The sequence below is a fragment of the Lissotriton helveticus genome, chromosome 3_1 (genome assembly GCF_964261635.1).
Source record: "Lissotriton helveticus chromosome 3_1, aLisHel1.1, whole genome shotgun sequence".
NCBI classification, from domain to species: domain Eukaryota; kingdom Metazoa; phylum Chordata; class Amphibia; order Caudata; family Salamandridae; genus Lissotriton; species Lissotriton helveticus.
In genome coordinates, this window is record NC_136061.1 from 948,535,271 (window position 1) to 948,559,650 (window position 24,380).

Here is a 24,380-nt window from a genome sequence, read left to right on the forward strand (position 1 = left end):
GGCTCGGCCCCCAACTCGAGGCCTTGCACCCATGGGGGCCCTGCTTGGGCCCCCAAAGTCGACTTCCGACAGCCTTTCTGTGTTGGAAAGGCTTGCACAAAAAGGCTGTCGGAATCTGGCATTTTAGTCTCTCAGAAAGAGCCACCTTGGGATTACCTAACTCATTCCAACTAGTGGCGGGCTCTCCGAGCCCGTTGGAAGCCAGTCAAAATGACGGGTCGGATTCCTTTCCGACTGACTCCATCCTAATGGGTCGGTTGGAAAGGAATCCGACCAGCTGATTATGATGCATTAGGAAACGGCTCCGACGGATGTATGACGTTACAACGCATACTTTTACCACGCATACCTTTACAACGCGGTTTTTACATCGCAAACCTTTACAACGCATAGCGCTTAGAGGTGCTGGATAGTGGTAAGTATAATTTTCTATTCCAACTCCAGTCCCCGTGGACACTAGGGAAGGTGTCGGATAGAAAATTAAACTTATTCCCTATCCTAGAGGGCCCCCCAGCGCAATGCGTTGTAATGGTTTGCGTTGTAATGCCTGCGTTGTAATGGTATTGCGTGGTAAAAAATGCGTGGTAAAGGTTGTATATCGGCTCCGACCAATGTTCGGAGCCGTTTCCTAATGCATTATAGTCAGCTCCCAAGTGCGATCGGATTGTAATAGCGGTGTTGGGACCACCGACCGGAGTTCGGTCAGTGTCGAGACCGAATGGTAAGTCCACCCGACATCGTAATAAGGCCCCTAGTGCTGATTCCAATATCTATAAGTGTGTAAATTGCTTTTGAAAATACAAAAGCACTCCATATTTCATGATGGTCTAGAAGTAAGGAATTCACCCTACAAGTAAATGATTTTCATGGTGAACAAAAAAGATGTTTGATATGATAATGCACATTTCTGTCCACGTACTCCGCTTGATTGTCTATATTGCAAACAGTGCACATGAGTAAGTGTTAAGCAGCAGGACTAATCATGAAAATCTACAACTTGTATAGATTTACATGGGTAACTCTATACAGGTACATAGAGTACAACGGAGGGGCTTTGATCAATGCCCAAAAACACCTGTAACTATGCAAATCACACCAAGAAACACCTAACCAGTAGAATTCCAGATTTTTGACTGATTGTTCATTTGTTCCTTGATATTTATTTAAAGCTATTCACTTGATTTGGGGGCGTGGCTTGCGCGCCGCTTCAGCATGGCGTGTCGTGCTTGAGCTCCAGGGCGATTGAGGTCCATTGGAGGCTTTTATCCGCATTCCGAGTGCCCCTCTTCAGCGGGACAGCGCTCCTGGACAGCGGAACATGCTGGGAGCAGTTTGACTTCTTTTTCGACGATTTTCAACTACGGCTGAGTTCATTCCTGTCAGGCTGAAGTGACGCTCGTTTCCTTGACGGGCGGCCGCCAACTTACCCGCCTGTGACGGAGAGCGGCTTTTCTCCTCAGACTTGTCGCACTGGATACATTCTTGCCTGTTCGGCAGGATATCTGGGTCAATTAACCTCCAGTGACTACATCTGGTAACTTTTTGCTTTTTTCTCCTTCTTTTTTTCTTCTTTTGGCGCTGCTTGGCTGGCTGTTTTGTTGCTGACGCTTTGGCTACCTCAGTGCAGCACTCTGAAATTAGTGCTGCATTTTGCTTACGTTATGTGACTCTGCTTTGACCTTTTGATATTTACAAGGCTCTTTTTTGTCATTCCTGCGACCACATTACATATAAGACCGCCTTTTTAGATTATTTGGCTTTATCTGCGTTCAAGACACCTTATTTCTTGATTTTTGGTGTGAAATACGCTCTTTTTGGCCTCTCTTCTTCCTCAAGTGGTTGTCTATTTTTCTTTGTTGCAGTTGCTTCATGGCTGCAACTATGGGTCGTTTCTCAACGACTAAAGACTCGAAAGATGCTGGTGCCTCTCTTAAAAGGCTTAAGTCATTGTCTCCTACGCCTGAGTCTTCTCAGTCAGATACCAATTCTACTCTTGACACTATATTAACGCGCCTTAATGAGGTTCATGATATTGCGCAGTCAACAAAGACTAACACGGATTTATTGCAAGTGGAGGTGTCTGCTATTAGAAATGACTTTAAGGCCCTCTCTATTCGTGTTTCAGCCACGGAGACACGTATCAGTGGTGCAGAGGATAACATGCAGAAACAATCCAGGTCTCTCATCCACTTAGAGCGCTCAATGGCGGATTGCGAAAGGATCTCACTGAGCAGGAGGAGCGTAATCGTAGATCCAATCTGCGCATTTTTGGTTTGCCGGAAGATGCAGAGAAATCATCTTCTTCTATGATTAATTTGTTATATCAATGGATTCCTTCTACTCTACAAATCTCATTCCAAAGAGACTTTGAAATAGAAAGGGCCCATCGTGTCCCCACTTTTCGCTCTCAATCTGCAACACAGCCAAGAGCGATTATTTTTAAGCCACTGCGTCATCAACATACGGAGCAAATTCTTGCTCACATGCGGAAGGTTAAATCTATATCCTGGGAGGGCCATCGAATTTCAATTTCTCAGGACTTCGCCAGAGACACACTCATAAGAAGGAAGGGTTTCCTCAATCTTCGAAAACGTCTTTCTGAGATGAACATTCCCTTTTCCTTCTCTGGTCCATCGAAATTTCGCATTACCTTCAAGGGTCGTTCCAGAATTTTCGACGAACCGGCAGACCTCGCTTCCTTCTTGGACAATCAGATGGAAATACAGATGGAGATCCAATGGGCGACTACGATGGATCCTGGTGCTTCGGGCACTTGAAGTGTAGACTTATGTCTCCTCTGTTCTCTCTTCTTTTTCAGATAGATTGACTTAATTTTCTCTTATGATTTTTTGCGGTGGTTTTATCTTCCCTGGTTGTTGGTATATTGGTGGTGTTTGTTTTTTGCTCTACCAATGGAGTTTTTGATCTCTCTTACCTATTACTTTTTCTGTCTGATGTTTTTTCCTTCTCCTTATATTGAATAGTTGTTTCAGGTTGTGTGTATTCCTATGTATTGTTTTCTTTCCTACCAGATGACTTTTATTGCTTTATCATGCCGTCCCTATTCCTGCTTTTCTTTTCCTGTGTTGTTTGTGGATCTGCCTATCTGATTCTATTATAGGTTTTTTCTGTTCTTGTTTTCTTCGTCTTTTATTTCCTTCTTCTTTCTGTGGTTTTTCCCTTTGACTGCATCTTTCTCTGCACGCGACCTGTCTCGTCTTTTCTCCTTGTCTCCAGTTTGCGATTTTTTCTCTTCCTTTTCATGTTTGTACTCTTCTTCTCCGTGGGTTTCCTTTTTCTGTCTGTTTTTCTTAAATTCCTTATACATTTCTGTTTTCTTTTTCTTCTTTCTTTCGGTTACTGGTAGTTTGACTGTTGTTTTTAATCCACTGGTAATATTTCTTTGTTTGTTTACTTTTTTACCATGTTAGCATGTCTACGTTTCAATTCCAAGATTTTGCCTTATTTGTAGAAGTGTTTCTTCTCTTTTACACTGACTGCATTTACATAGTTGTACTCCTAAGCTGTATTTAGGCTATATTTAGAATGCTTCTCTTTAGGATTTATCTCTTTTCTAGTTGATTCACTCCCTTTTCTAATTGTTCCATAGATTTATAGATTACGCTGTTTGATGGTTCTTCACTGTTTCTGTTGATTAGGTCATGCTCTTTCCCTATATAGCACTTTATTTTCTCCTTGATGTATAACCCTACCCCTTGTTATTAGATGCTAGTCTTAAATGATGCCTTACTTTCATACGGTTATGTTTCCATTTATTCTTTGTTTCTAGGTGTTTCCTGATTATCTATTGCATGCTACCGGACTTCTGTACTCTAGGAAATGCTGTTCTATAGATTATTATGCATTTTTATTTTCCTATTCACTGTATTCCTGTTTTAGAGTATCTATTATTACTGATGATTGAATGTTTTTTTTTACTTAGAGTTCGTTTTACATGCTTTCTCTCAACAGATATCTACTGTATTTATATTTACTCTCGCTTACACTTTTCAAGTTTATGCTTTTAGATGATGTTGCTATTATTAATGCTTCTTCCAGATATTTTTACATTTGATATCTGTTTCAAGAAATGTCTTTTTATTGGGGCTGATTACACTGCATTGTCTTCTCCTCATAACGGTTCCTTGATCCCCCTTTTCACGTTCCCCCGAGTATGAATTTGGTCTTTTTCAGACCTCCCTTCTTTGCTCTTCTCCCCTTTCTTCTCTCCTTTTCTTGCTATTTCTTCGCTTTTCTTGCTCCTTGGACTTCTTCATTGACCTTCCTCTTTTCAATGTTTTTGTGTGATGTTTGGGGGTTTGTCACTACTGTGTTTCGTCCTATATTACCATCTATGTCTCTTCCTTTTGTTCTCCTACATGGATCATGCCTGGTTTAAATGTATTATCCCTTAATGTTAAGGGTTTAAATCACCCAGTAAAGAGGTCAAAAATTTTGAACTACTGCAAATCTCTCGCGTCAGATCTTGTACTTTTACAGGAAACAAAGGTCTCGAGTAGGGAGGCCCTATTCCTGAAGAAGGAGTGGGTTTCGGATGTTGCCTGTTCAGATGCATGTGGTAAAAGGAATGGGGTTATTACGTTGCTTTCTAAAAAATCTGGCTTGTCTATTATTTCTTCCGAACAGGACACAGAGGGTCGTTGGCTATTGTCTAAGATGTCTGATGGTAATGTTGATCTCTATGTCATGAATATTTATGCCCCTAATAAAGATGATCCGCTGTTTTGGAAAATGGTGACCAAAAAATTGCATGACACTCCTCATTCTGGTAATCTTATTGTTGGTGGAGATTTTAATTTGCCAATGGATCCACTTCTTGATAGGAGTTCAGCCTTTCATTTCCGCCCTCCGAAAGCGCATAAACAAATGACTAATATGTGTTCTCTTCTTCATCTTCAAGATGTATGGCGTCTTTTTAATCCCTCTGGTAGTGATTTTTCCTTTTTCTCCTCCCCTCATTCTACTTTTTCGCGTATTGATTATCTTTTGGTACACTCCTCCCTTCTTCAATCCTCCTCTTCTCCTCTTATTCATCCCATTTTGATTTCCGACCATGCCGCAATTTCTTTCACGCTGTTGTCCTTTGCTCCCATGGCGAGATCTCGTTCATGGAGACTGAATACGGAAATTCTGTATGATGATTCCCAGGTTTCTGAGTTTTCTGAGGACATTCAGACTTTTTTTCTTGAAAATGAGGGCTCTGTAGATTCCCCGGTGGTGCTCTGGGATTCCTTTAAATGTATGTTTCGTGGTCACGTCATTAAATGTATGGCAAGGAGGAATGCTGTGATTAAGAAAGAACTAACGGATTTGGCTAGTGACATTAAAACACAAGAATCTCTTTTTCGTCATTCCAAAGATAAATCCTGTTTTTAGTCCATTAAACAATTGAAATATAAATACAATTCTATTGTCACTGAAAGAGCTCATATTGGACTTCAAGCTCAAAAATCTAAAGCGCTCTTATTAAAAAATCGAGCGGGCAAGGCTCTTGCGGCCACACTAAAATTTCAAGAATCTTTGCGTATCTCTTCCCGGATTTCTTCTATTAATGACCACTCGGGTTCTAAGAAATTCCAGACTGAGGAGATTCTGGAAGTATTCCGTGACTTTTATAATAACTTATACACTCCTTCTAATCAGGCCTCTTTTGAGCAATGTCAAGAATTTCTACAAACAATCCCCATAAAATCAGTATCTGTGGAAGACAGTTCCTCTTTGAATGGTCCAATTACCCTTGATGAAATAACCGCTGCTATTAAAGATACTCGTTCTGGAAAAGCACCAGGTCCGGATGGATACCCTATTCTATTTTACAAAACCTTTCTTCCGGTACTTGTCCCCAAATTGAAGTCTGTTTTTGATGCTTTCATTAAGGATGGTTCTGTATCTGGTTCTTCTGCTGATGCTACCATTGTAGTGATTCCAAAAGAAGGGAAAGATCATTCTGACCCCAAAAATTTCCGACCTATTTCCCTGCTCAATATGGAAGCTAAGATCTTTGCGAAGATCTTAGCTAAGCGTCTAGAATCCTTTATTCCTCATCTGATCCATCCTTCGCAAACAGGGTTTGTAAAGGGTCGCCTGGCGCGTGACAATATTTGAACGTTCTGTCATATTCTTGGAGCAGCTAAACGCTCCCAGCTTCCGGCCGCGGCTTTGGCACTTGATGCTGAAAAGGCCTTTGATAAGGTTTCTTGGCCTTTCCTGCGTGCTGTGTTATGTGCTCATAATCTTGGAGACTCCTTCATTCAAATGGTTATGTCTCTTTACTCTTCACCTAGAGCTAATATACGAGTTAATGGTGCTACTCCATCCTTTTTTCATCTTCGACAAGGTACTAGGCAGGGCTGTCCTCTATCCCCCCTTTTATTCTTGCTATCCATTGATCCTCTTCTCAGGATGATTGACCTCCACCCTGATATTAAGGGTTTTTCTTTTGGTCCTCACTGTATCAAAACAGCTGCTTACGCAGATGATGTTCTTATTTTTTCTGACGACATTACCTTAGCCATTCCTGCTATTTCTGATACGATTTCTCGCTTTTCCAAGGTGTTACACCCTAAATAGGGATAAAACTGAGATGTTCCCTCTAAATGCGTACTGTTTCTCTCATCATATGGGATCTGCGGGCTTCAAATGGCAATCTAAACAGTTAAAATATTTGGGTATTTATTTCTGTTTTTCCCTTTCTGCTACCACCTCTTACAATGAATCTCAAACCATTCTTAAAGTGCGATATCTTTTGGACACCTGGTCTCCGAAGCACATTTCTTGGTGGGGTCGTCTGCAAACGCTTAAAATGATGATTACCCCTATCATCAATTTTGTCTCCTCTATGCTCCCGGTTAATCTTTCTGCATCCTTCTTTCATGAAATCGATGATCTTACATCCAAATTCTTATGGAATGGCAAAAGTGCTCGGATTGCCTATAAATTTTTACGTCAACCCTGTGATATGGGGGGTTGTAATCTTCCTAACTGGGAAAAATACCAGATTGCCTTTTTGGCGTCTCAGGGCGTCTTATGGTTCTCTTCTCCCTCTGTTCATGTTCCCTCTTGGCTGTTAATTGAACAATATCTGGCCTCTCCTTTGCCGACTGCTTCTTTTCTAACTACGAATACCCTTTCTATCCTTTTCTCCCGATCCATTATTCTAGATACTATTGCGGCGGTCCGGAAGATTGATAAGAAAGTGGCGGTTCCACTTCATAAATCTCGATGGTCGTCTATTTGGCGAAATTCTAGAATCAAGGTTAATGTCGATCCTTCTTTGTTGGCTTATTGGGCTGGTAAAGGTATTTCACTTGTTAAACAGCTTTATGATGGTCACGATCAACCATTACCTTTTTCCTCCTTAGCGAGCCAATTTTCGTTATCTAATTTGGACTTTTATACCTTCCTTAAAATTAAGGTGGCTCTTGCTAAGCTGCGCCTACATCCTTCCTCCCCCACAGTTACCCTCTTACAACTGTGGGTGCGGTCTGGTCATGTGGCCTCCAAAATTTATAAATTCTTGTCATCTTCTATATTGCCTGACTCAACTGTTGCTCAACGTAAATGGCTGCGTAATTTTGATCATGCTCTCACTGATCATATTTCTTCCGACACTTTACAGCTTCTTGGTAAGCTTTCTCTACGTAATAAAATTGCCCCTTCACTAATGCAATCTAAATTCTTCTCTATCAATCTCCTTCATTGGACTCCTGTTCGTTTGCACTCGCTGAATCTTAAAACAGATGACTTGTGTTGGAGTTGTGGGTTGCTACCTGGTGATTTCCAACATATGTTTTTGGGTTGTTCCCTCCTCCAACCCTTTTGGGACCTCATCCACAAACACCTTATGCTTATTTTTGGTATTCAATTCCAACTCTCTTTCCCATTAGTTATTTTAGGTCCGTTAGCTTCCCCGGTCCCTCTTCCTTTGGATTCCATGGAGTTACAGTTGATGGACCTATTGCTGACTATTGCTGTGAAGGTTATTCTCATGGAATGGAAGTCTTTTTCTTCGATTTCTTATCATACTTGGTGGGCGTGGGTTTCCTTTCTACGAAGTGCACATACTTCTGTTGATCAGGCTCATCTCACTCCTTCCATATCTGCGGGTGTTTGGTATGCTTTAGACTCATATATGGATTCAGCCTCGCAGGGGCTGGTTGCGCAATACCCCTTTGATATGTCTGATTAATTTGTGTTTTTCCTTTGTAGGAAGGGTCTACGGAAGTCCATTTTCTTCTTCTCGCTCTTCTTTTCTTCTTCCTTTTTCTATTACTTCTCTCTCCTTTCTCCTTCCTTTTCTTTTTCATCTTTTTCTCTTTTTCTCTTTTCTCTATTTTCTATATCTTCTCTTCTCCTACCCCTTTTTTCCCCACAAATATGATCTGATAGTAGTACCATTGTTCAATATGTCTGCTGCATTTTAATTTCTATCCTTTAATTGTTTTTTTTTTATCTGAATTTAGTAGACCTAGTACATTTAATTATAATTAGAGTTACTTGTTTTCTGGTCCTCATATATTGATTGTAGCTCTCTGATCTTACTGGTATCACTATTGTTTGTACCTTATTTCCTTATGTGCTCCTTAAAATAATAAATCTTTTTGAAATGAAAAAAAAGCTATTCAGTTGATTTTATTATGGGTTTGCTTAATTTATTATTAGTGTGTGTATTTTCACTTTTAGTTTATTCAGAGTTCCTGGTTAGTTTATTGTTATGTGCGTTTCATGATTGTTTATATTGAGGTTTAGTTTAATTCCTGCTTACACTTAGGTTTCATTCTCGTTCTTTTACTGGTAATTTTTATGTTTCTACTTGGTTATCGTTTAAAAAAAATGTATGTCCAGATATGATTTAGCCTTTGTTTAAATCATCTTTAGTTTTCCAAGAATTTGCTTATGTTTAAATTATGTTTATATTCAGTCATGTTAGTGTGGCCGTTACAAACCGGCCGTACCTAACATGCAGAAGATATGCAAGGTGCCAGTGCTCCATAGATTTTAATAGCTGCCAGTGTGAGAGTTTTTTTATGGATTTATTTTATGTGGATTGTTAACAATGAGTAAATTGCAATTTAACGTTAGGATTTACATATGTAGACTGTCATAGTGCAATTGTTTTTTAATTCGAATTTCCGATGATATGTCGAAGTGTGGGTTCCTAATGTTTCCCCCCTTTCACGCATCCTCGCCACACAAACTCCCCTGCACATAGTCAAGCTGAAGACATAATAGTTTATTTCCACTTTTGTTATTATGTTGCTCAAGATGAACTTTCTACAGTTCAGATGTAGCTTGCAGCATGTTGCCATTGTTCAGTAGTGGTTTGGGGTTTACGTGCCATAGCAATGCGACGTTTATTTTTCATGTGCCCTAATTTAATGGAAAGATTATACATTTGTTTACACCACAGTGAATGTGCAGAAATTCTTTTTTCATATTGAACTGTGTATAAGGCCCGCCTTGCTAAACCTGGCAGGTCCCAGCCCTCTTAGGGCCCGATGTAGGTAAATCTAATTTACCACTTCTAAAATACCGAATCATACCGATTCGGTATTTAAGAAGTGGTAAATTAGAGGGGGGGAAATGTAGGTAATTCTGATTCGGAAAATTCCGAATCTGTAAGATTCGGTATTTACCGATTCTGTAAATACCGATTCGGTATCCCCCATTGATTCCTATGGGCCTAAGGCCCAGATGTAGGTAAAATAGATTTACCGATTTTTAATTACCGATTTTTACCGATTCGGTAATTAAAAATCGGTAAATCTAAGGGGTGGATATGTAGGTATTCCAGATGTGCTGGAATACCGATTCTGAAGAATTCGGTATTTACCGATTCGGTAAATACCGAATCGGTAATGCCCATTCATTCCTATGGGCTTTGAAGCCCATAGGAATGAATGGGCATTACCGATTTGGTATTTACCGAATCGGTAAATACCGACTTTCACAAGGGTGCAGGGGGTGTCACTTTGACACCCTCTGGCACCCCTAAAACAGGCTCGGGTGCCATGTGGCAGGCATACATGCCCTAAGGGCAGGTCTGCCTGTCATATGGCATAGGTGTGCATGCACACATGTGCATGCACACCGGAATCGGTATTTTACCATCAAATTGGATTTGATGGTAAAATACCGATTCGGTAAGGCTTGTGGGACTCAGAGGAGTCCCACCTACATCTCAGATTTACCGAATCGGTAAAAATACCGATTCAGTAAAATAATGCCCCTACATACCATTTCTGAAATACCGGTCGGTAACGGCCGAAAATACCGATTTTCGGCCGTTACCGACCGACCTACATCTGGCCCTTGAAGCCCATAGGAATCAATGTGGAATACCTATTCTTGCAAGGGTGCAGGGGGTGTCACTTTGACACCCTCTAGCACCCCAATTACAGGCTTGTGTGCCATGTGGCACACAGACATGCCCTAAGGGCATGTCTGTGTGTCACATGGCACAGGTGTGCATGCACAGATGTGCATGCACACCTGGATTCGGTATTCTACCACCCAATTGGATTGGGTGGTAAAATACCGACTCTTGAAGGCCTGTGGCACTCTTCAGAGTGCCACCTACATCTCTATTTACCGATTCTGTACATTTACCGATTCGGTATTTTACCGAATCGGTAAATGTACAGAATCGGTAAAATTACCGAATCTGTACTTATGTAGCCCCCTACATAAGAAAACCGTAATACCGGTCGGAAACGGCCGAATTCCGCCGTTTCCGACCGGTATTAGGGCTCCTACATCGGGCCCTAAATGAGGTGACAGAACATGTTTGACTCTGTTAATCTTTATAATGTGATCTTTGTGAATAGGCCACCTGGTGTAAATATATCGAACATCATGAATCACATAGCTGCCTGGAAACCACGGGCCCGATTATGATGGTGGACAGACGGACGTCCAACCGCCATCCTGTTGGGAACACGACCAGCTAACAGGGAGTTGGCAGTCTCGCCAGACAGATTACAATCCGACGGCCGTGGAGGAGGTCGGAAATATGCCTCGTAGCATTTAGGCTTGTAACTGTGGCCGGAAAAACGGCTGCAGCACAAGCCTTAATGCTACGAGGCATGTTTGGGAACTATCCTGTTCTATGTGGCAGGCACCATACGCTGCCTGCCACATGGAGCTGGGATGTTTAGGGAGAGCACCATATGTGCCCCCTAGGGCCCATGGTGGAGGTCCAGGGGGGGAGGGATGACGGCTAGTGGCCCCCAAAGTCACTTTCGGCAGCCTTCTCATGGAGTGTTCACCAGCATAAACAGGTCCGGAAGAAAGTAACATTGTAATTTTTACAGCGGTGCCTTAGCAGGCACTGCCACCATTGTAGGGGTTGCAGAACAACCGATGGGCTCCTTGAGCCTGTTGGATGCCTGGCGGACGGTCTCTCCGCCTGCCTTACATCCTAATGTGGTGGGCGGTCCTGCATGGGCCGTGGAGGTGAGGCCACAACCGATGGCCAAACGGTGGTGGTACCACTGCCGTCATAATCGGGCCCCTTTTCTTATGAGCACGTTTTTTCAGATTTTGCTTTTTTGGTTACAATACTCTCTGAAACATTACACACTTGCACTAGTTTAATGAAGCTATACCCTAGTCTCCAGCATCATGGTGTCTCCAGGTTTCAGTAACCACAGCCTTCAAAAGCAAAAACAAATGTTGAAACCTGGGTCAAAAATCAAACATAACAAAATGTAATCTGTATTCTCCTTACAGAGTTACTGACATATATCACAAGCGCCAGATATCCATTGCTGCATTGAAGGGGTTCGTGGAATCGCTTTGCTTGTACCAAAGCTACTACTTGGCGGACCCAGAGGCAGCACAGGAATTCCTTCAAAAGCTCCAAGGAAGGTAAAAATACTGCATCCTTCAAAATCAGATGATGAATATTCAGCCAGTCATATGTTTTCCCAAATGCATAATAATTACATGGTGCTCTTAAAGCGGAAGAGATGATGAATCCATTTGACAGCAATCATGTCAACTTTTGATAATAAAGTACTATTTTGCATGTACAACAATCATACAAGCCAAGAGTTGGAAAGCAGAAAGAGGGAGCTTTTAGAAGAATTATTGGGGTGGGGGCAGTGCTTAAATTGAGCCAGTGGTTTCCTGTGCCCGGCACTGGCACTTAATTGCCAACAGTCTGCCACTTGGTGATGTTGTCTATGTAATTTTGACATAACACAACAGTTGAATATGAATTCAATATACATTAAAAATGAATAATACCTGCCACTCAAGCCTTTTTTATAGCTTTTAGGCCCTGGAATACTGTAAAATGTTACACATGTAGGAGTGTGAGGTTAGTAGTTGTGTTGGTACTGTCATTGGCAGCGCTGGTAGGGGAAATGGGTGGTGCAAGCTGAAGTAGCCTCCTGGCGAAGGTCCTGGCACTTTTTTTGTAGTAAATTTAAGCACGGAGGAGAGTTATTTTACCCAAAAAGATGGATTGAAATGCGGGCAGTTTCAAGTGGGTGAAAACTAATTGAAAGATAATTTTGGCTTTAAAATTTGGGAGTCTTCCACCTGGACCAAGTCTGTTGACAAATATGAGAAACTTTTTTCTATATCAGGGCCGTAGTCACATAGTGGTCGGAGTGGTCCAGCAGGCCAGTGCTGGGGTTCACTGACAGAATATCGTTTTTTATATATATATAAATACATAAATAATAAACAGTAAATATATTTAAAAGTAACAGAACTATAATCAAAATTACATGTAATTTAAGAATTTAAGAATTCTTTGGAAAAAAATTCAGACATATTAATAAATATTTTTATTTATATATATATATAATTAAAAAATATTATTAAACTAATAATTTTCATGTATATAATTTAATATGTTTTAATATAATATATATATATATATATATATTTTCACAAGGTTGCTCCTACCAGCAGTCCAAACACTTTGAAGAGGTGGCTCGTGTCCGGCGGAGCAGCCGGAATAAATATCACGAAACAGAACGGCGTTCCAAAGAGCACTCAGCAATCCACCACAAGTGTCAGGGGTAGTGTACCAAAGAAAAGGGGTTTATTCAATCATAAACCTTGCGACGCGTTTCGCGCTTACAAAGCTTTGTAAGCCAGTGTCTGTTTTTTCACATAGATCGATGGTGAGATCATAGATTGGATTATGAGTCAGCACCTGGTAGTTCTCTGTATTGTTCAATTAGCGAAGTGCTTCATTAATGTAATCCTGTTTGTCTGAGACAACAGTGTTACCGCCCTTATCTGCTGGCTTTATTTCAATCAGGTTGTAGTTTTGTAATGACTTCAAGGCTTGACGTTCGCTTTGCGATAGATTTTCTCTTCGTTGGGTGTGTTTTGTGTTTTCCATGGTTTCTAGTTCTGCCACCACTAGATCATGGAAAATATCCACTTTTTTTTTTTGGTCCTCATTTTCCACCGTGGCTTCCAGTGATAAAGCCGATAGAGAGCGACACACTGTCACAGTGTAAAACTGGGGGAGAGCGCTAGATGGACTAATGTCCACCTACAGCAATGTCGGATTATCAGAGGCCACACCGTAGCGAAACCATAAAAGTGAAAAAAGGTTGCTGTCTTCGTACACAAGCGGTACAAAAGGTGGTGGTGATGGACGGAGCATCTGAACCAATCAAACACTCACACCCAGTCAAAAGATCTGGGTTTGATCCATCACCGTTCTTTAGCCCACTCTGCCACCCCAGTTCAGACATGGCTATATGCAAATCAGTCTGACACTGTGCCTCATGGGAACAGTCCAGCCCGAACTGCCAAGCCATGCCTTCCCTGGACCGGAAACAAGCTTCCGAGGACCGGTTTCTGGCATTCCAGCCGTCTTCAGCCCGGCTTGCTTGAATCCAGTGGCAAAGTGAGCTAGGGACTCACGTCTGAGCATACCCTGCCACACTTATGGCGGCCAAAAGCGGTACAAAAGGGGGTGGTGAAGGACGGAGCATCTGAACCAATCAAACACTCACACCCAGTCAAAAGATCTGGGTTTGATCCATCACCGTTCTTTAGCCCACTCTACCACCCCAGTTCAGACATGGCTATATGCAAATCAGTCTGACCCTGTGCCTCATGGGAACAGTCCAGCCCGAACTGCCAAGCCATGCCTACCCTGGACCCGAAACAAGCTTCCGAGGACCGGTTTCTGGCATTCCAGGCGTCTTCAGCCCGGCTTGCTTGAATCCAGTGGCAAAGTGAGCAAGGGACTCACGTCTGAGCATACCCTGCCACACTTATGGCGGCCAAAAGCGGTACAAAAGGGGGTGGTGATGGACGGAGCATCTGAACTAATGAAACATTCACACCCAGTCAAAAGATCTGGGTTTGATCCATCACCGTTCTTTAGCCCACTCTGCCACCCCAGTTCAGACATGGCTATATGCAAATCAGTCTGACCCTGTGCCTCATGGGAACAGTCCAGCCCGAACTGCCAAGCCATGCCTTCCCTGAACCGGAAACAAGCTTCCGAGGACCGGTTTCTGACATTCCAGCCGTCTTCAGCCCGGCTTGCTTGAATCCAGTGGCAAAGTGAGCAAGGGACTCACGTCAGAGCATGCCCTGCCACACTTATGGCGGCCAAAAGCGGTACAAAAGGGGGTGGTGATGGACGGAGCATCTGAACCAATCAAACACTCACACCCAGTCAAAAGATCTGGGTTTGATCCATCACCGTTCTTTAGCCCACTCTGCCACCCCAGTTCAGACATGGCTACATGCAAATCAGTCTGACCCTGTGCCTCATGGGAACAGTCCAGCCCGAACTGCCAAGCCATGCCTTCCCTGGACCGGAAACAAGCTTCCGAGGACCGGTTTCTGGCATTCCAGCCGTCTTCAGCCCGGCTTGCTTGAATCCAGTGGCAAAGTGATCAAGGGACTCACGTCTGAGCATACCCTGCCACACTTATGGCGGCCAAAAGCGGTACAAAAGGGGGTGGTGATGGACGGAGCATCTGAACCAATCAAACACTCACACCCAGTCAAAAGATCTGGGTTTGATCCATCACCGTTCTTTAGCCCACTCTGCCACCCCAGTTCAGACATGGCTATATGCAAATCAGTCTGACCCTGTGCCTCATGGGAACAGTGCAGCCCAAACTGCCAAGCCATGCCTTCCTTGGACCGGAAACAAGATTCCGAGGACCGGTTTCTGGCATTCCAGCCATCTTCAGCCCGGCTTGCTTGAATCCAGTGGCAAAGTGAGCAAGGGACTCACGACTGAGCATACCCTGCCACACTTATGGCGGCCAAAAGCGGTGCAAAAGGGGGTGGTGATGGACGGAGCATTTGAACCAATCAAACACTCACACCCAGTCAAAAGATCTGGGTTTGATCCATCACCGTTCTTAAGCCCACTCTGCCACCCCAGTTCAGACATGGCTATATGCAAATCAGTCTGACCCTGTGCCTCATGGGAACAGTCCAGCCCGAACTGCCAAGCCCTGCCTTCCCTGGACCGGAAACAAGCTTCCGAGGACCGGTTTCTGGCATTCCAGCCGTCTTCAGCCCGGCTTGCTTGAATCCAGTGGCAAAGTGAGCAAGGGACTCACGTCTGAGCATACTCTGCCACACTTATGGCGGCCAAAAGCGGTACAAAAGGGGGTGGTGATGGACGGAGCATCTGAACCAATCAAACACTCACACCCAGTCAAAAGATCTGGGTTTGATCCATCATCGTTCTTTAGCCCACTCTGCCACCCCAGTTCAGACATGGCTATATGCAAATCAGTCTGACCCTGTGCCTCATGGGAACAATCCAGCCCGAACTGCCAAGCCCTGCCTTCCCTGGACCAGAAACAAGCTTCCGAGGACCGGTTTCTGGCATTCCAGCCGTCTTCAGCCCGGCTTGCTTGAATCCAGTGGCAAAGTGAGCAAGGGACTCACGTCTGAGCATACCCTGCCACACTTATGGCGGCCAAAAGCGGTACAAAAGGGGGTGGTGATGGACGGAGCATCTGAACCAATCAAACACTCACACCCAGTCAAAAGATCTGGGTTTGATCCATCACCGTTCTTTAGCCCACTCTGCCACCCCAGTTCAGACATGGCTATATGCAAATCAGTCTGACCCTGAGCCTCATGGGAACAGTCCAGCCCGAACTGCCAAGCCATGCCTTCCCTGGACCGGAAACGATCTTCCGAGGACCGGTTTCTGGCATTTCAGCCGTCTACAGCCCGGCTTGCTTGAATCCAGTGGCAAAGTGAGCAAGGGACTCACGTCTGAGCATACCCTGCCACACTTATGGTGGCCAAAAGCGGTCCAAACGGGGGTGGTGATGGACGGAGCATCTGAACCAATCAAACACTCACACCCAGTCAAAAGATATGGGATTGATCCATCACCGTTCTTAAGCCCACTCTGTGTCAGGGTCTTGCGAGTTGCCGCCACTTCTGTTTATAAACCAGCAATGAAGGTGAAGACCGTTCCCAGACCCCAGTTGGTGAATGTGTGGTATCCTTGTCCTTAGGAGAGAGGGGCTGTTATCTTGTAAATAGTTTCATTACCATAATCTGAGTCGCTCCCTAAGATGGCCGCCGTGGTGGCCGCGAAAGACAACTGCAGGCAGTGTCCGGTCTAGTTAATGTGCCTCGCGCGCAGATTTGTATCTGCGCACTTCAACTGCTTCATAGCTTGAGGCGGCCGCTGATTTTCCTCGCTCCGTGTCAAGTATTCGTGACAGGAGTCCTGAGGGATTTAGCGGTCTTCTAGAAGAGTAATTCTGGGTTCCGAGTAGTCATAGAGAATTAGGTTCAGACTTGTAAGAAGTTCGAGGGTTTCTTAGCGAACTCCTGTGGTGGCAGAATTCCGTCAAGAAAATTGCTACTGTTCCAGTCTGACTTCTCAATTCCATTTGAGAAGTTCCCAGCGCTTCAGAGGAAGAAGAAGTTCGAGGGTGAGCGTCAGGACTAAACAAATAGTAAGCTTACCTCATTGACTGAGTCGTCCTTTGGCTATCCCTCCCCATTGAAACGGCAAACTGAAACTCTTTATCCCCTCATTGCGCTTTCCCTTACCTTTCCCTTCCCCCTCTCTTCCTTCCTGGTTCCTTTTTGCGCGCCTTTGGATTTATGAACTATCAAAAGTCCAGTCAAGGTTCAAGCGCCTGAGGTCTACTACAGAACCCCCATTAAGACTCTGCCTTGGATATTCTCAGGTAAAAAACGTTTCATCAGAGGGTAGGAGAGAGCAGCACCAATAGAACATTCAGTAACGTTGAGTTCTGTCCTTCCAGATAAAGAGTATCCAGCAGACTACCACTTCACTATAGAAGAGAGGCAATAACTTGAGAATTCCTGGTAGGACAAGTTCAGTTATAAACTAGAGAGTACTGTAAACCGTATTTGAGGTGGGTAGTTGTTTATGCTTTCTCCCCGATCTGTGCATTAGGTATCCACATAGTACAGACAGCATAAGTCCTATGCTCGGTGGTCTGAGAGTGGTGTCAGAAGATCTCAAGTTGTCTCTTCTCTGTCCACTTCCCCTTTTCCCTTTTGCTAGTGTCTTTGCTTGCTAGGCGAAGCCACTGGTGGAGTGGAGATTGGGTACAGCAACAGGACTGCCCCTGCGAGAGAACTCCGGCCTTCGTGACAGATTGAAGTGCCCAAGTATTTATCTCGCCTGGGCAGTATGGCGGAAGGGTTGGATTTAAAGGAGTTATGAGAGATTCTAGGGGGTATTCAAAGAGAGATAGGTGCAGTACGGGAGGAGAATCAGAGTTTAAAGGTAGAATTGGTAGCCTCTCGTCAGGAGACTAAGCTGTTGGCCCAGAAGGTAGAAGGTTTGGTTTTAGGAAATCCAGTCCTTAGCGCTCCCAGGCCTAGTACTAGTACAACCGTCCCAGATCCTAAGTCAGTAGCACAATTGATTCATTCAGTATCGCCATTGATTCCATTAGCTGCTCCAGAGAGGTTTTTAGGGGATCCCCAAAAGGCCCAACTTTTTTTGACCCAATGTTCCCTCCATTTTATGTGCCGTCCCACATTATTTCCAGACGCGCAATCCAGGGTGGCCTTCATTCTATCCTATTTAAGTGGAGATGCAGCAAATTGGGCAATGCCTTTGGTTAGTGAGGATGATCCTATCCTTTGTGACTTTGACAAATTTAAGACTGAGTTTTTACGTATTTTTGATAGGAGAAGGATTTCTCAGGCCACAGACAACGAGTTGTTAGAACTAAAGCAAGGATCTAAAGATCTCATTACTTATTTGACGCAGTTTAACAAGTTAATTCTGGAAACTCACTGGCCCGAAGAGAAACGAGCAGCCTTATTTTATCGGGGCCTACGAGATGAAATTAAAGATGTTCTAGCACAAGTTCCGAATCGACCTACCGAACTATCTGCTCTGGTAGATTTGGTGTTAGAATTAGATTTTCGTCAATCAGAACGAAAGGGAGAGAAGCGCAAGGACTGGAGAGTAAATTTCCCTCGTTTTGATCGAGCCAAGATTGAGAAGGGTGTCAGCGGAGGTAATGATCCTGAACCCATGCAAATTGTAGCTGTTCGCGGGCCGTTGAGTAAAGAAGAAAAGGAGCAGAGGCGTCAAAAGAAACTGTGTTTGTATTGTGGAAGTCCGGGACACTTTGTCAAGGAATGTTCAAAACGCCCTAAGACTCCCCTGCAGGGAAACGGGGGGAACCATCAGTAAATGGAGCCGCACTGATGGTCTCAGAGGTAAAGACGTCTCCAGATCCTCATTCTATCCATAACACCTTGCAGTCGAAAATTCCTCATGTCATTCTTCACATGACACTGAAGTTTCGAGAACACCAGATCCTTGGAGTGGCCATCATGCTCGACTCTGGCGCCACAGGAAATTTCTGCGACATTAAGTACGCTCAGCGTATGGGAATTCGAGCCATTCTAAAAGAAAGATCAGAACCAGTTTGTGCAGTGGATGGTACCAATTTGTCATCCGGACCCATCACTAGCCATACAGAAGAATTAGAATTGATTCAGGCGGATGGGCATTGGGAGATTCTGCAATTTAATCTGATCGATGCACCGCAGTTCCAATTAATTCTTGGGTTACCCTGGTTGACCACCCATAATCCAGCTATTGATTGGGAGAACCGAACTGTGAGTATGAATTCTAGCTTTTGTCTTGAACATTGCTTTGGAGAAAAAGAAGGAATAAAGTCACCATCGCAAGCCTCGTTACTTTCCTATGGAGGACAGTCAGTTTGTGCGATCACGTCTGAAAAAATTCCTCCTGAATATCAGGAGTATGCCACAGTTTTTAGTGAGCAAGAGGCGGATCTATTACCTCCACATCGTCCATATGACTGCACCATAGACCTTGTACCTGGGGCTGTATTACCTTGCAGTCGAATTTATGCCTTAACGGAAGCGGAAAACACCCATTTGAAGGAGTATCTGGACCGCTACTTCGCCAATGGATTCATTAGGCCATCTCAGTCGCCCGTATCCTCTCCGCTTTTCTTCATCCCTAAGAAGCAAGAAGGAAGCTTACGTACGTGTATAGACTATCGAGCGTTGAACCAAATTACCATCAAGAACCGCTATCCTTTGCCTTTGATCTCAGTACTATTAGACCAAATCAAGGAGGCTCAGATTTTTACTAAATTGGATTTACGAGGAGCCTATCACCTTGTTCGAATGAAAGAAGGCCAAGAATGGAAGACAGCCTTCCGGACCAAGTTTGGGCTTTTTGAATACTGTGTTATGCCCTTTGGTCTCTGCAATGCTCCTGCGGTATTTCAGCATTTTATTAATGACATCATGGGCGATCTAATTGACAAGGTGGCAATCATTTATCTAGATGACATTTTAATTTATTCCAAGGAAGTACAAGATCATCCACGCCACGTCAGAATGGTACTGGAACGATTACAGAAACATCACTTGTTTGTGAAATTGGAGAAATGTGTATTCCATACTCAGACGGTGGAGTTTCTGGGGTTTGTCCTTTCCCCGCAAGGAGTAACCATGGATCCTGGAAAGGTACAAGCAGTTGAGAACTGGCCCGAACCACGGAATGTTAAAGAGATTCAGAGATTCCTGGGATTCGCCAATTTTCATCGGAGATTTATTCAGGGTTTTTCTCAACTGGTTTCTCCTATCACTCGCTTGCTGAGAAAGGGAGAAAAGTTCGAATGGTCCACGAGGCAGGACTAGCTTTTCGCAAGCTTAAGAGCACCTTTACATCAGCTCCTGTTTTGTTGCATGCGGACCCGGCAGAACCTTTTTACGTGGAAGCTGATGCATCTGACCAAGCGATTGGAGGAGTACTCTCTCAACGACATCCGAAAACTGGGCAACTCCATCCGGTGGCCTATCGCTCCAGGAAACTGAATTCAACGGAATTAAATTACACCATCGCCGAGAAAGAATTGCTAGCTATAAAGGATTCATTTGAAGACTGGAGACACTACCTGATGGGGGCCAAGCATACTGTCACTGTGTTTACAGATCATAAAAATCTGCAGTTTTTGAAATCGGCTAAGACCTTGACCCCGCGCCAGTTACGATGGTCCTTATATTTTGCGGATTTTGACTTTGTGCTTACTTATCGTCCAGGGAATAAGAATGGTAAGGCGGATGCCTTATCGCGTCTGAACACAGAGGAAAATGAGCACTCTGTGGACATTCAGCCCATCATTCCAGAATCCAAGTTCATCTGCACGCTTTCCTTGGACAACTTTCAAGAAGAAGTTCGGAAAAGTTTATCGCCAAGTGAGATCCAAGAGTGGGTTCAATGTGATCAGGAGAGACAAATGCGACAACAGTTGCCTTACTATAAGGAGGCGTTATATCTCCCTACTAGTGCCTTGCAGCAAAAAGCCTTGCAGAGTTGTCATGACCATCCTTTAGCAGGTCACAAAGGAATTTCCAAGACCTTGGATTTGGTGCAACGTTACTTTTGGTGGCCTGGGTTGTCCTCTCATGTCAAGCAATACGTTCAGTCATGTACTTTGTGTGCGAGGGGGAAGCCCAGTAGACAAGCCCCTCAAGGACTCTTACAGCCATTACCCACTCCTACTCATCCGTGGCACACTATCTCTATGGATTTAATTGTAGATTTGCCTGTTAGTAGAGGGGTAGACACTATACTGGTCATGGTAGATACATTCACTAAAATGAGTCATTTTGTCGCTCTATCTGGGGTTCCTACAGCTCCTGAGTTAGCGCAAGCCTTTAGCGAAAACATAGTAAAATTACATGGTGTTCCCAAGATTGTGATTTCAGATCGGGGGGCCAAGTTCATTTCCCGGTTTTGGCAGGCTTTCTTGAAAGGTTTGGGAGTGGAAAGTAGACTGTCCACTAGTTACCATCCGGAATCTGATGGTCAGACTGAGCGCATCAATCAAGAACTGGAACAGTACCTTCGTTTGTTCTTGATTGATCAAGGAGGTGAGTGGGTAGATCGATTGTGGATGGCGGAGTTCGCTTGTAATAATGCGAGGAGTGTGTCCACTGGCTACTCCCCCTTTTATTTGAACTCTGGTCGTCATCCTAATCCTTTCATCACCCAAGAAGATTTAGAGGTCCCTGCTGCTAGGACTTTAGTGTCTGATATGGCTATCTTACATAAGTCAGCTGAGGCAAATTTGATCAGAGCTAAACAGTCTTACAAAAACAGTGCAGATAAACATAGAAAACCAGCTCCACAATATCGAGTGGGTGATCAGGTGTGGTTATCTACAAAAAATTTACATCTGAAGGGGAATAGAAAATTCCAGCCTAGGTTTGTGGGTCCTTATGTGGTAGAGAAGGTTTTGGGTCCAGTTACTGTGAGATTGAAATTGCCTGCTAAAGTGGGTATTCATCCAGTTTTCCATGTCTCCCTTCTGAAAAAGACTAAGCCACAGTTGAGGGTTGTCAAACCGCCAGGTCCTCTTCAGATTGCAGGTCATACTGAATATGAAGTTCAGGATATTCTAGACTCTAAGTTCAGAAAAGGAAAGTTGTTCTACTTGGTGGACTGGAAGGGGTATGGTCCCGAGGAAAGGTCGTGGGAACCAGTATCTAATATTCATGCTCCCCAACTGATTAGAAGATTTCATACCCGATATCCCAACAAACCAAGACCGATAAATCGGTCTTTGAGAGGGGGTACTGTCAGGGTCTTGCGAGTTGCCGCCACTTCTGTTTATAAACCAGCAATGAAGGTGAAGACCGTTCCCAGACCCCAGTTGGTGAATGTGTGGTATCCTTGTCCTTAGGAGAGAGGGGCTGTTATCTTGTAAATAGTTTCATTACCATAATCTGAGTCCCTCCCTAAGATGGCCGCCGTGGTGGCCGCGAAAGACAACTGCAGGCAGCGTCCGGTCTAGTTAATGTGCCTCGCGCGCAGATTTGTATCTGCGCACTTCAACTGCTTCATAGCTTGAGGCGGCCGCTGATTTTCCTCGCTCCGTGTCAAGTATTCGTGACAGGAGTCCTGAGGGATTTAGCGGTCTTCTAGAAGAGTAATTCTGGGTTCCGAGTAGTCATAGAGAATTAGGTTCAGACTTGTAAGAAGTTCGAGGGTTTCTTAGCGAACTCCTGTGGTGGCAGAATTCCGTCAAGAAAATTGCTACTGTTCCAGTCTGACTTCTCAATTCCATTCGAGAAGTTCCCAACGCTTTAGAGGAAGAAGAAGTTCGAGGGTGAGCGTCAGGACTAAACAAATAGTAAGCTTACCTCATTGACTGAGTCGTCCTTTGGCTATCCCTCCCCCTTGAAACGGCAAACTGAAACTCTTTATCCCCTCATTACGCTTTCCCTTACCTTTCCCTTCCCCCTCTCTTCCTTCCTGGTTCCTTTTTGCGCGCCTTTGGATTTATGAACTATCAGAAGTCCAGTCAAGGTTCAAGCGCCTGAGGTCTACTACAGAACCCCCATTAAGACTCTGCCTTGGATATTCTCAGATAAAAAACGTTTCATCAGAGGGTAGGAGAGAGCAGCACCAATAGAACATTCAGTAACATTGAGTTCTGTCCTTCCAGATAAAGAGTATCCAGCAGACTACCACTTCACTATAGAAGAGAGGCAATAACTTGAGAATTCCTGGTAGGACAAGTTCAGTTATAAACTAGAGAGTACTGTAAACCGTATTTGAGGTGGGTAGTTGTTTATGCTTTCTCCCCGATCTGTGCATTAGGTATCCACATAGTACAGACAGCATAAGTCCTATGTTCGGTGGTCTGAGAGTGGTGTCAGAAGATCTCAAGTTGTCTCTTCTCTGTCCACTTCCCCTTTTCCCTTTTGCTAGTGTCTTTGCTTGCTAGGCGAAGCCACTGGTGGAGTGGAGATTGGGTACAGCAACAGGACTGCCCCTGCGAGAGAACTCCGGCCTTCGTGACACTCTGCCACCCCAGTTCAGACATGGCTATATGCAAATCAGTCTGACCCTGTGCCTCATGGGAACAGTCCAGCCCGAACTGCCAAGCCCTGCCTTCCCTGGACCGGAAACAAGCTTCCGAGGACCGGTTTCTGGCATTCCAGCCGTCTTCAGCCCAGCTTGCTTGAATCCAGTGGCAAAGTGAGCAAGGGACTCACGTCTGAGCATACCCTGCCACACTTATGGAGGCCAAGAGCGGTACAAAAGGGGGTGGTGATGGACGGAGCATCTGAACCAATCAAACACTCACACCCAGTCAAAAGATCTGTTTTTGATCCATCACTGTTCTTTAGCCTACTCTGCCACCCCAGTTCAGACATGGCTATATGCAAATCAGTCTGACCCTGTGCCTCATGGGAACAATCCAGCCCGAACTGCCAAGCCCTGCCTTCCCTGGACCAGAAACAAGCTTCCGAGGACCGGTTTCTGGCATTCCAGCCGTCTTCAGCCCGGCTTGCTTGAATCCAGTGGCAAAGTGAGCAAGGGACTCACGTCTGAGCATACCCTGCCACACTTATAGCGGCCAAAAGCGGTACAAAAGGGGGTGGTGATGGACGGAGCATCTGAACCAATCAAACACTCACACCCAGTCAAAAGATCTGGGTTTGATCCATCACCGTTCTTTAGCCCACTCTGCCACCCCAGTTCAGACATGGCTATATGCAAATCAGTCTGACCCTGTGCCTCATGGGAACAGTCCAGCCCGAACTGCCAAGCCATGCCTTCCCTGGACCGGAAACGATCTTCCGAGGACCGGTTTCTGGCATTTCAGCCGTCTTTAGCCCGGCTTGCTTGAATCCAGTGGCAAAGTGAGCAAGGGACTCACGTCTGAGCATACCCTGCCACACTTATGGCGGCCAAAAGCGGTACAAACGGGGGTGGTGATGGACGGAGCATCTGAACCAATCAAACACTCACACCCAGTCAAAAGATCTGGGATTGATCCATCACCGTTCTTTAGCCCACTCTGCCACCCCAGTTCAGACATGGCTATATG

At 44.4% G+C, this 24,380-nt stretch overlaps 1 protein-coding gene across 1 annotated transcript in view; it reads left to right on the forward strand.

The window, feature by feature from the left end:
• The window catches only part of LOC144824186 (putative methyltransferase DDB_G0268948), an 876,195-nt gene that overhangs the window by 646,898 nt on the left and 204,917 nt on the right, over positions 1–24,380 (forward strand). The window contains exon 7 of the mRNA XM_078683342.1: positions 11,752–11,889. Coding sequence (XP_078539468.1) covers positions 11,752–11,889 — 138 coding nt within the window. The remainder of the gene's footprint in view (positions 1–11,751; positions 11,890–24,380) is intronic.